At 39.5% G+C, this 13150-nt stretch overlaps 1 protein-coding gene across 5 annotated transcripts in view; it reads left to right on the top strand.

The window, feature by feature from the left end:
- ESRP2 (epithelial splicing regulatory protein 2) overlaps window positions 1–13150 on the top strand; it is a 48424-nt gene that overhangs the window by 18347 nt on the left and 16927 nt on the right. For all 5 annotated transcript variants that reach the window (XM_072346404.1, XM_072346402.1, XM_072346406.1 and 2 more), the window contains 4 exons: window positions 9317–9430; window positions 11200–11314; window positions 12030–12128; window positions 12250–12304. In XM_072346404.1, coding sequence (XP_072202505.1) covers window positions 9317–9430; window positions 11200–11314; window positions 12030–12128; window positions 12250–12304 — 383 coding nt within the window. The remainder of the gene's footprint in view (window positions 1–9316; window positions 9431–11199; window positions 11315–12029; window positions 12129–12249; window positions 12305–13150) is intronic.

Genomic DNA, 13150 nt, shown 5'->3' with positions numbered 1-13150 from the left:
TCTTATTAAAACAGACTGTGCTTTTGAAGATAAAAGCTGTGAGCTGATTGCTGTGACATTTAGGTGGCCTGAACCACCGTCTCCCCTTTTATGCGTAATGCATTACCTGAATTAGATGCTGTAGATATCGTGGCTGGAAAGCATACAAACAAACTAGTGCTGCAAACTTTTATCTGAGAAATAATTAATCAAATATGGTCATAAAATCCTCAAGGGGTTGGACAGGTCTTTGTCTTGGCGGAGGGCATTCTTTCCTAGGAAAAACTAAACTTTTAGGTAGTTGTTATTTACTTTGTAGCACAGAGGACCAGGTCCGGTTAAGATGAGGCAAGGAAATAAATAAGGTATACACTGTTTCAAAAGTGTAAAGTTTCTGATGATGTTGAGTGGTAGCAATGTTTCTGATGCTTTACAAGCTGTACGTGGGACAGACAATCCATGACAACCACTGCTTTGTTTCTGTGTTTATATTCTGGTTACTGAACCAGTCTTAAGAAGAGGGGGGGAAAAAAAAGAAGAAAGGAAAGGTTCTCATGCAGAAAACCAAAGGTAGGTTAGCCTCATCTAAGCTAAATGTACAACCTCTCCATGTAGCTGTGAAAGAATATGGTGAATTTAAAAGTATTTAATGGGAAGAGTGTTATCAACTTGAATTTTTCCCCCTTGAACTCTTAGCATCATAATAAGAGGTGTATGTGGCTGTGCAGTTCCCTGACTTTACAACTCTATGGTGACCAGTGTGATGGCAATGAGGACAGAGTGGTATTATTTATTGGAATTTCAGATTCCCAGCAACAAAGGAAAAGATGAAAATGGATATCTTCAAATAGCTTTAAAAATAGATATCCTGTATTTATTTATTTATTGGCTGCTTGTTGTTTTGAAGGCTTGCTGTGTTTGGAATTTATGGCAGAACTCCAGGCAGATGTTGATTGAGGCTTTAATCCCACTATCTTTGTTGGTAGAAGCTTGTGCCATGTTTGGAGAAGTATTATTTTTTGAATGTGAGAAAGGATACATGAAGAGTTATTGTCTATGCAGACACTAAGTGTAGATGAAACTGTATTGCAAAGACATCAGAAGCAGCAGGAGGTTGTGGTACCTGGTTTGCTGTTGTTGAAACTCTGTTCAGGGAAGAATACAAAATGACAAGGTTAGTAGGTAGCAAGAATACTTGAGGAGAAGCCAGTTTACAGCGCTTGCAAGCTGCTGCCATTTCCTGCAGCTCCTTGAGACTGAAGTAGGCAAACCTGTTCTTACACTTTAGAATTACAAAGCTGGATGGAAACTGTACCGGATGTGGGTAATATAAGGACCAATGGTGGACTATCTCAGGTATCCCTATGGTGGCCACTGTGATTGATTGCTCAGTTATTTGATACCATTTTAGTATTTTTATACTATAGGTGATCATACTGAGCACTGTTGTACCATCTGCGGCTTACTAGAAATGAGAGCCACACCTTTGTCTGAGCTAGTTTTCAGTCACTAAGTAATCTCAGGCATTAGCGTAGAAGGGAGTAAAATCAAACTGGCAATATTGTTTTTTAGCATTTCCAGTGAGTGGGCATGGGCTGCTTGTGTCATCTTCAAGTTTTCTCTGCAGAGAAATGAAGCCCAGGGGCTTTTCTTTTTTCATGCTTAAATGGTATCTAAATGTAGTAACTTCTGTGTTACTAGGAGGGACGGAGGGGGAAAAAATCAGCTGCGCCTTGTTGGCTTAAGTGTGTTTTCTCCATACAGCAGTTTCAGTACAAGGTCACCATGTATCCATTATCAGCCATGTGGAATAGCAGTTAACAGATGAACAAAGGGAAGGGCTTACTATAGGGTTTGCTGTTTAAAAAGTTACCTAGTGCAATAAAGGGTTATCATACTTGTAAATACTGCTGAAAAGCAGCCTGCACACTTTCCAGTAGTACTGACATGCTTTAAATTCCTCCATTGCATGGGTAAGGCTGACATTATCAACCAGGTTTGGAGAGTGAAGGAGTAGAAAGCTGCCAATGAAGAGTATTGTAAGTGAATGTGAAACTGTTCTGGGTGTAGAGTCTAAGGCACAAAGTCCAGGTGAAAGCATGTTCCAAAGTCATCATATCATACACAGATATGCTGTGCATGTTTAAGCTTTGTATACCAAAATGATAAGTTGTTACTCATAAGATTTCTCATGCTGTATTAAAAGCCTTTAAGTCTTTAGGGATACTTGCCTGGGTGTTTGTTTTACAGCTCCAGTCTTATGTTTGGTAGTAGAACAGTTCTTTTATCCAACTGCTGCATCTCACTCCTCCTCTCAAGATGCACACAAGCTCCACATATGGGCTAAGGTGATACTGATGTAACAATCTCTTGCATAACTACAGAGTACACAAGACAAAGGGCCCAAAGAGATCAGAGTCATAGAATAGCAGGAAGAAGACACATCATTGTTTTGTGATATGTGCTACAATCAAAGGATAACCCACACCAAAGGCCTAAAAGACAGCTTAAAGCTCTGATGTTGTGGCTTACAGTAACGTGTAATAAGTAATGATTATTTTGTATTTTTTTCTAAACACAAGTGTGAATTTCATACGTGGTGATGAATACTCTGGCTTCAGTTGAGGCATATGAGGAGCGCATTAAGACTACATGTCACCACTTTGCAGTGAACAAGTATGTGGTCTCATTGTGCTATTATTAGGAGGAAGGTTTAATATCTTTTTCAACTGACCAAGAGCATATGTCTGAGTAGGACGTGTTTCTGTATTGAAAGAAAAAACACTTTATAGTTGCTATTGAAGTTGTTACTACAACAGAAAACTGCTGTATGTGCAAGTCTGAATAGATCTTAGTGTTACTGGTACGCTGAGGTAGATAAATTCCATTTGTCAACCTGTCCAATGTAGTTCTGTAGTTCTCCAACCTCATAGCGCTAAGTAAAATATAATGAAAATGTGATAGTTTTCAGGATCTAAAGCAAAGCCTTGAGAAGTAGTGACCTGAAATTTAGAAACCTCTATTTCATAGATCTAGAAAGCCTACGTTCTTAGACATGCAAATACAAAAGCTCAACTGATCTGATAAGATTTCCTAATTTAACTTGTCACGATGTGTAATTCTAGACAAAGATAGATCCTTACATGTAAGAGCCACATGCCTGTAATGGAGCCTATGCTGTCCTACCACTTGTTCTAGCAAGGAGGAGATAAAAGATTAAAGAATATCTTTGTGAAAGAGACCTAAAGTAGATGTTAAGCTCCTGTTTTGCATAGGGATGTGTGATTATCACAGTCAGAACTTATTCTTAATATCTTAGTAATAATGGGGGGGCTTAAGAGAGGGGGAGGGCACATGTAATTTTACAGGTTTTAGCAAAAGGGATGTAAGCAGCTCAACTTGTGTGACTCAGATAAAACTTTTTATCTCATACAGCAGTTCATAAAACTCTGTGGGGTGTATCTTTGCTGTTTCTCGTGGACAGCTGTGTATGAGTAATTGAAGTTCAAGGGAGTATTCTGGAATATAGGGATCTAGGTGAGCTAAAGTAACTTTCTTTTCTAAGTTACTCTTGAGAATGTTCCTTTTAGTAATGACCAAAAGATGTCACTCCTGTGTAAGGTTTTTGTTGTTATTACTTTTTTTTAATTAAGCATATTCTCTGGCAAAGCAACAGTTAGAATCTTTGGCATGTGGAAGAGACAGACACTAATGTGGTGTGTGTATTCATGTATGTGTGTGTAAAAATGGGGCTCCACACCTCTTTTGCAAAGGACTCATCTAGAAAGTGGAGCCTGTTATGCTTTTTTTTTTTAATAGGCCTCCTATTAAATCAAGTGTCACCTGTTGGTTTCACAGTCTTAATTTTTGTATGGATCAGGTGTGACTTGACTTCCTGCGGTATAAAGATGCCATAGAAGTCAAAATGAGCCCTTTTTAATAAGATGATGTGGCAGAAAAGTGATCATTTATCCACATGAATTCAGCACCAGATTATAATCCGTAGGCAATTGAGCAACATTCTTTTGATATCACTGATATGAACTGATGGTCTTCTGTGGTGAGGGCCATCCAATTGCGCAAATAACACTGATAAGACTTCCAGTACCATATCTTTCTACGTGGGGATATGGATACATGTCTAGCTTAAGTGCAGGACATAACTAGGCTTCTTTCTGGGGAGCTGATTTTGTCCAGAATTGAATTGCAAAGAGGCCTCTAATTCTCTGGCTTTGTGAATAATTTTGTGTTTAGCCTGGTTTCATTAGCTGTGTTGGGTCAGTAGGGCCAACAGAGTGAAACAGATAGTGTTATAAACAGAAATGATCCAACCTTCTCTTCTCCTGGATGAACAGCCTTAGCTCTCAGCCTGTCCTCACAGGGAGGTGTTCCATCCCTTGAATGAGTTTTGTGGCCCAACTATGGATGCACTTTAACAGGTCAACATCTCTCCTGTGCTGAGAACTTCACATCTGGATGCACTGCTCCAAGTGAGGCAGAGTAGAGGGTCAGGATCACCTCCCGTGACATGTTGCAGCCCAGGATACAGTTTGCTTTCTGGACTGTGAGAGCTGGCTCATGTCCAGCTTGCTATCCACCAGAACCCCTCTGGTCCTTTTTGACAGGGCTGTGCTCCACCCTTACCTCACCTGGCTTGTACTGGTAGTGGAGTTTACTGTGACCCAGGTGCAAGCTGTTCCACTTGGATTTGATGAATCTCATGAGGTTCGCATGAGTCCATTTTTCCAGCTTGTCTAGGTCTGTCTGGATGGCATCCCTTGAGTGTAATGACTGCATCGCACAGCTTGGTGTCATCTGCAAATGGCTGAGGGTCCCACTGTTGATGTCATCGATAAAGATGTTAAAGAGCACAGGTCCCAGTACTGACCCCTGAGGGACACCGCTTGTCACCAGACTCTATATGGGCACTGCGCAGTTGTCCACCATTCTTTGGGTGTGATCCTGCAACCAGTTCCTTATCTATCAAACAGTCTACCCATCGAATTCATATCTTCTCAATTTGGAGAGAAGCATATTATGGACAACCATATCAAAGGCCTTACTGAAGTCCAGGTAGATGTCATCGGTGGCTCTTCCATTGTCCACTGATACAGATAAACCATCATAAAAAGCAGCATCATTGGTCAGGCAGGACCTATCCTCGGTGAAGCCATGCTGGTTATCCCATATCACTTCCCTCTCTTTTTTGTGCCTTACTATAGTGTCCAGCAGGATGTTCTCCATGATCTTCTCTGGCACAGAGGTGTGGCTGGCAGGTCTGTAGTTCACTTGTCAGCATGGGTGGCTTCTGCAACTGAATTACGTCTGTTTCATTACCATGCCAGCCACAGACAGCTCAGATGCAGTGGCCTTTCTCAAGGATGGGAGCTATTTTTAGTTAGGGAAATGGGAATATCCAAATAGCCAGAGGTTTATTTTAGTGCCTTGTAACTATTGAAAGAGCTCTGAGGAATCTTTGTGTTTTTCTAAGATGTACAGCTTCGTTCAGTTAAGGCTCCACGAAGGGGGCTGTGTCATTTCAGCCACTTGGGATTCATTTGTGGAAACACAGCAGCTTGTGCTGGCTTCCATCCAGCTTTGCTGCTGGCGAAACATGTCTCTGCACTCCCTTTGTACTCTCTACACGACCAAAAGCCTGTTTAGCCAGTTTTTCAAACTGGTCTTCAGACTCCCTCCTTCCCTCTCAGCACATTTTCCTTGAGAAATGTTTTATGTTTCATGGAGGTAAACATATAGAACAGCTTGTTTAATTTTTCTCTTTTCTATGTTTGATTTTTAATCTATGTATTGAATTACTGAATGTGTTCCTTTAAAGATAGAGTGGTTCATCAGAACTCTAGCAGAAATTGAGCAGTGGAACCAACCATAAGGGATGGAGGACGATGCCTGTGCACTGTGACTCCTGCAGTCTAAATGAGGACTGGTTGCAAGATGCAAACAGCAATAATTAGTGCTCTTTAACTCAGTTGCTACTAAATGACTAGGTGAATAGGGAAGACAGGGTGTGTGAGCTAGGAGGAAGTCTCAATGTGGGGCAGCTTTGCATGCTGAATTGGGGCAGTGCTATGGAGAGCAGCATGAAGGGGGTGACAGGAGGTAAATAGCTGAGATGGCTTTTCTAAGTGGAGTTAAGGGGAAGTTGATAGAGTTTACAAAGTGGAAGAATTGTGGATGAGTTGTTGAACATGTGAGAAAGAAGACTGTAATTTAAATCTAGCACTGGTTTTGTTGCTATCTTGATATACTTTATTTGGTTTATGACTGTCATAAGTTGTGTTCTGAGGTGCTGCCTGAAATTTATAGTGTGAAAAAGGAGGCTGAAATGGCCTTTCAGCTGAAACTTGTAATCACTGAGCTTACATTTTAATGCATGTATAAATGCTTATGCTCTAGTTGCTTTAACTCCTGAACATGTGCGATAGACTTTGTCTGTCTTCTCAGCTGTACATTGTATGGGAAACTCAATCTGAAAAAAGATGAATCTTTCAGTGCAACAGTCTTGATTTGTTTATTTTTACCAATTTATTTGTTACTGATTGGCATAAGTGCTTCCAGTCCTGTCCAAACATTTTTCCCTTCTTGTTTTCTAACTTGAAGACCTTTTGTGAAGGCTATTTGCTTTACAAATAAACAGGAGGCTGCATGCATTTCCTGCTTCACTTCTTGCTTCTGATCAGATCGTCTCTCCAGTTGCACTTGAGTTATGTGGGCTCCTGTGCATCTTCAGAAGCGTACGGTGCAAAGTTGGAGGTTTTTTGTTACTCCTTGTCGGTAAGGCTCTGCTTTGTTTCGACAAGAGCTCCTGTACACCTTCTGGAGGCTAATGCCTACTGTCATTTCCAATCCCTTCTTACAAATGTTTGCTTTTTATTGTGCCCAGCAGTTAAAACAGAAAAAAAAGGTGTTGCATTTAGTAAGAAGGCAATTCTTATTGTGTTTGTTATAGTGAAAGGATTTGTTGCTGCCTGTGGCTGTGGCAGTCCCCATAACTGCATTTCTGAAGTGGTTCTTTTTGAGCTCTTGGAATTTTCTTCTTTTTCTGGTGTTTACATATCAGCTGAGGTATTTTGAGCACTCTTGGAGCTCAGTTTTCTGACTTTAAATCATTACTAAACAATGACTTGCTTTATAGCCTCAGGTTCTCCAAGCCTTCAAGTAGGAACCTGGGCTACCAGTCAGGAGGAAAGTGGCATTGTGATCTGCAAGAATGTCTCGTGGTTTGTTTGTTTGCTGGCTTTGATAGTGTGCAAAGAATTGTTTTGGAAAGGATTAGAGAAGATATTTCACCCTTTAAAAAGTTTCAGTTGTCTTCTGTTTTTATATAAGATGGAATTATTTAATATTGTAGATAAATCTACCAGGGCCATTCTAAAAGTAATGTCTCCTATCATGTTGACTTGCAGTGTCAGAGCTGGATGTTGGTGATATGGCAGTAGGGGTTGAACCTTTCCACCAATATTCCATTACATTTTGTTGCTGTAAGACAGATGGCAGCAGAGGGGCAGTCTGACGGAATGGTTTCTGACATGGAGGGGTAAAGAAAGCAAAGGTGTGTTGCCAAATTCCTCCTCCAGATGGAAAATAATGGCACCCACTCACATTCATTGATGCTTGCTGAACAAGCAAACAGTGGATGTGAGCAAAGGGAGGCAGAGGGTGATGTGTTTCACCACTGGTGACAGTAACAGTGGGTCACCTCTGCCGCTGTAGGTTTCTGAGTGTGATAAGCAGGCTCTTGTTTGTTATTGGTGAAAATGCTAATGGTGCTGAAAACTAAGAAACTGTGTTTTGTAGCTGAGAGCTTGCTCTATTAAATACTGTTATTGCACTCCTTGTATGTGTTGTAGTTTCCATGGGAATAAATAGGACGCATTACTTTCAGTGTGACCTGCATACACACATAAGTAGATATATCTTCAAATTATACATCTTATTATCTTCAAATTAGGCAAGTTGCACAAGATGCTGATGTAAATAGCTTTCCTTACTCACTTCTGTCCCTCACTTCTCTGTCCTGGGGCATGCAATAGCCAGCACTACAACAAAAGAACATGAGGTGGCTATCCAAACCTAAAAAGCAGACCCAAATTGGGTTTAAGCAGCTACTTCAAATTAAAGCCTGGGTAATCTTGTCTCTGCTGCTACTACTGTGTCTAATATAGGATTTCTCCCTTGTGAGACTTACCTCTGGGACATAATTGCTATGTTTGTTCAGTTATTGTGTAGCTGTGAGAGTAGATCATTAGGATGTTGTCTTTAGAAAGCAGAGACTGTAACAATATAAAATGTCACATGTGTTTATAATAAAATAAACCATTTGTTATTTTCCACATGCACAGATTAAAAGACAATACATTTATATCTTTGCAATTGCAGATTTATTCTTATTTAAAGGGGAGGTGTTTTTCAGCTGTAGGTTATAGCTGAGAGCAGTGGGTAACTACTGCATCGTGATGTTAATTATTGCTTTGTTTGTGATGTGATGCTCTCCTGGGAGAGAGCAGCATCAAGAGGGAAGCTTAGAATAATTATAATTCTCCCCTTGAATGTTAGTTAATGAGCTCCTGTGTACTGATTTCATGTACGTAGGAGGTATACTGTGTTAGTTAACAATTAGGAACAGAGAATTTAATCCTGATATGGTCTAATAAAAGGTGAGAAGCTGTTGTCCAAGGACAGAAAATAGCACTGAGCGAAACAGATGCAACCCTTTCCTTTTGAGAATTAATCTTTTTGGGGATAATCCATTCTACACGCAAGGAATAACTTAGTTTTAGCTTATAATTTCAGTTCTTAAGGCATGAGACCAAAGTTTGTTTCTTTTTCTTAGCACACGACTTTTGAAGCATCAGTAAATCGTGATGGGTTGGATTTTTTTGTTTGTTTTGAAGTTTAAATTAAAGCAAAATATTAAAGATATAATTGTTGTCAAAGATGTCATAGGTGAAGAAAGACTGTCACGCAATTAGTGTTGTGATTGATCTTGGAGGGATCAATCACAGTGATTTTTAGTAATTTGTTCAGATTTTGAACCTTACTACAATTCCACTTCCTTTATGCAGTCACTTAATTCTTCCTAGTTGTCCTTTTAATCTTATTGATCTTATTGCTGGTGTTCTTATTTTCTGTTCTGCAAATGAATCTTTTTTTCTTTGCCTCCATTTTCCTTAGGAGCTCACGTCTGTTCTCTGTCATGTTCTTTCAAAAGTTGTTATGAATTATTGAACTTCTTACCTTTAAAAAAGAGTTTTAATAGTTACTGTTTTATTGCATGATGTGTATCAGTCAGTAGATGCAAGTTCTCGTTCTTTTTCAGTTTATTCAGCTGGTATCCAGTGATTTGAAAGTATTTGGAAGGAACTCTTACACCCTGTGCAGTGATGGCCAATTACTCATTCGACAAGTCCTCCACCCAGAAACATCTAAGAAGGTATGAGATCAGAACTGACATAGACGAGTGCTGCTATGTTTAACTATATTCTCTGATGTCCTTAACCTGAGTTTGAGGTGAGCAACGCAGTTCTACCCTGGGAACTGTAGTGCTTCAGGAGCACTTCTGATGAACCCCTCCTTGCAGACAACTAATGTGCTATGCTTACTTTAGAAAATCAGGTGGAGTACTAGAGGACACCCAGAGAAGCATTATGGAGAAGAGAATAAGGAAAGGCAATTTAAAAGAAGAAATTCAAGTTGCCTGAGTTCTTTGTTGTAGGGAGTGATTACAAAGGTCTAATCCCAGTGGACACTAAGGAGAAGTACTCCTCTGTTTAGGTTTGAATTAAGTCATTGGTCGTGAGCAGGGCTATGTGTGTGTACCAAACCTGAAACTGGTAGGAGCCATGTGTCAGTGTCCTGTAGAAAATAAACATGCAGGCATTGACTTGTCCTGGAGAATGGCAATTGTTTCCCATCTGTGTTTATTCAGCAGAAAGTACTACAGCTTATTTTCTATCCCACACGAAGCAGCAGTTCCCAATCAAGCCTGACTTGCACAGGAAGAAGAATCTTGCTCTTGTGTGGGGTGGTGGCTGCTGAGTAGCCTGCTTGACAGGGTCTGCAGAAACCCCACAGGAATGGGAGCAGCTGATACTGAAGCTGATCAGCTGTGTTTTTTCCTTCTTTATATAAGCGTACTGGTCATGCTGAGTTTCTACAAGTACTTGCTGGCATTCGTGTTGTATTATAAAACATAACGTTGTGTCTTTTCATAGAAATACATGCTTATGTAGGAATGAAACAGGGAAACGATGATATTTAGTGTTCAAATGTATTAGAATTGCTCATTTCTCTCTTAATATGCCATTCTGCTATATGGATTGTGGGTAATTCTTTGCATTTGTCTTGAACCAAACAAACAAGCATCCTGGAACTGCCTGTATCAGATCAAGCATTGGACACGATGACATTCTTAATCTTCCAGTATTGCATTTCTTTCTTTTCTCTCTCTCTCCTTTTTTTTTTCTTTGTCTAATGCATTTTCATTTGCTGCAGTTCAGTTTTTCCTGGACATTCAATGTACTTAAGCCTCAGAAGTTGGTTCTTGCATTTGCTAACAAGGGCTACTTTGTGATTTTTCTTGATTATCTATTTTCAGAGCAAAGACAGACTTTTGTGAAGTGAAACAGTTGAGGGAAGTAAGAGAGAAAATATTAACAGAACTAGTTCTGGTCTATAACATGGGGACAGGAGCCAGTGTTGAATGAAAGAATGCTTAAACATTTGTTTAATAATGTTATATGACTGAAGTTGTTATCAAATATGTAACAGTGAAGAAGGAATGTCTTAAAGTTGATGAAGATATTTTCCACATTCTGACAATATTTATATATACTGTTCCCATGTCTTGGTACAACATAGCTTTTAAATGTCGCCCCAAAAGAGAAAATAGAAGAATGGGAAGAATTTATATAAGAAAAAAAACAAATTTGGAGGGTTTTGTGACTTTTTGTAGCTGTCTTTTAGAGTTGTTCTGCGTAGCTCTACATCTCAGCAACTAGTTGGGTTTGCTCATTTACAGGGAGAATTCTGTAAGACTGCAGTGTTTGGACTGTTCCAAAGGGGGGAAAAAAAAAACAACTGGTCTATCTTAAACAGGCTGATGATGTGCAACTATGTGGATTGAGGATTGCATCGTTCAGTCCAAAAATGCTGATCAGAGTATAAAGCAATGTGCACAATGCCTTTTTGCTTTCCTTGTAGAACTTCCTGCTGTCAGACTGCTTCTATTCCTTTTATGATCTGCGCAAAGAATTCCACACATGCTACCCTAGTTCAGCCGCCGTGAAAGACCAGACTATCAAGACCATGGCAGAATGTATCCTTTTGCTGCAGCTTTTGCAAGAGAATTGATTTCACTTCTTTAGGTCTTATCCTTGTAATTGTTACAGGTTTTATTCTCTCGAACTAAGATGGCTGTAAAATCAGATTAACGTTTTCTGAAGTGTTTGTGTGAGTGTGTGTGTGGGAGGGTGTGTTTGAAATGTTTTTTAACTTATGTCCCTAATAATGAAATCTAGGCTGTATCTAGTACATTTATTAAGGTGCACAATACCATCGTTCATGTGTGTATTTGATCTTAATGGAGGAAGGTATAGCTACCAGTGGGTCTTCTCAGGACCAAGTGGCCTGCAGATTTCCAGTGTTTGCAGACAATTATTGTTCTCTGATTGTTTTGTTTAAAACAAAAGACTAATAAAAAAAATGAACAAAATAAACCACTGCTATGTCTCATTTTAGGAATAACACCGTGGCCCCAGAAGAATGTGGTTAAAGTTCAATTATGTTTGAAGCGATAGGAATTTATTCTACTTTTTTTTTGAGCTGTTAGCACTATCAGTAGTTCTCAGAATGTTGACTGTGAAAGTGAATATTAACCAGTTTGTGAGCACAGTTACAAATGCCTGATGGCCGTGTGTCCCTGTGAAGACCGGTATCACTTGATTATCAATTTTGTGTTAATAACAGGAAAGCCTATGGCTTGTGTACAACTATTTGTGCGACTGTGTTATTTTCTATAATTGCCTGTTCAGATCTAGGCTTAGGAACAGATGAAGCGGAGGAGGACTTTGGCGTGTGGCAAGTAAAAACAATGGTGGCTATCATTTTCAGCATGCTCTCTGAAAATTGTGGTGAGTGATCTATTTACACAGCATGCTGAAATTTTGTCTTTCTTGATGAATGGGCAGTGGAACTGTCATTCTTAAGTAATCTCTGACCCTGGTTATGTCTAAACTTCCTGCTTTGTTGCAGATCACATATTTACCAACCCTGAAACTGTGAAATACAAGTACGAAACAGGTCCTTGGTAAGTGCCCTTGTCACAGTTCATTACAACCAAAGCTGAGTCTCATCTACAGCAAAGAAAGTTTGCAAATGTTTCCCTGCTGTCACTATGGAAGTAGGTTGGCTCCTGAGAAAACTAACAGTGTATTCAGTAGTCTGGTGCACAGACCATAGCTGGTGTATTGAATTCTGTGTTTTAGTCTGCCTTTAAAGCCACAAACAAGTTTCTGATTTGAACAGGACTGAGGTTGACTTATCCTAACCAATGGTGAAAAAATATTTGTGAACTCTCCCTGTGTCAACAGGGGCTTGTGCACTTTATATAGAACTGTGTAACACTTCTGAAGGATTATCTATGGGGCTGAAACAAAGGAGAAGAAAATTATTTCAAGAGACTGCTTAAAGGGTTTTTCTGTCTGGCAGAAGCATCACTTGTGCTTTTGTAGAAACCTTGATGTTAATTATTTGTCTAGCCAAAGTGTACCTGGATATACTTTTATATCTTCAGTTTGTTCTTCGTTCAAGTGTCAAAGCGGAAGCTGTTGATGAGAGGAAATGTTCCTTACCCAGCTGCAGATGTTTTTTCTGTTCTGCCTCTTCAGAGGCTCATCAAAATGGGCATTTCCCTGTGCCATGTCTTGATCTGAATTACAAATCTGGAGGCATTTTGACTGTATACAGATCTCTTGCTGTGGGCTTGTTTTCTAGACAGACAGCTCTGCTTTTCTGTGATCTTTGTTCCCTTCTGTTTTTTTTTCTGATCTAAATTGAATTTGGTATAGGCAGACAATAAACAGAGTAGTTCTTAATTTTCATATACACTTCTTGAACTGTAGAATCAAACATAAGCAAAAGTAATATAAATTCA

The sequence above is a fragment of the Excalfactoria chinensis genome, chromosome 11, assembly GCF_039878825.1.
Source record: "Excalfactoria chinensis isolate bCotChi1 chromosome 11, bCotChi1.hap2, whole genome shotgun sequence".
In the NCBI taxonomy this organism is placed as follows: domain Eukaryota; kingdom Metazoa; phylum Chordata; class Aves; order Galliformes; family Phasianidae; genus Excalfactoria; species Excalfactoria chinensis.
This window is presented reverse-complemented; position numbering and strand designations above follow the sequence as displayed.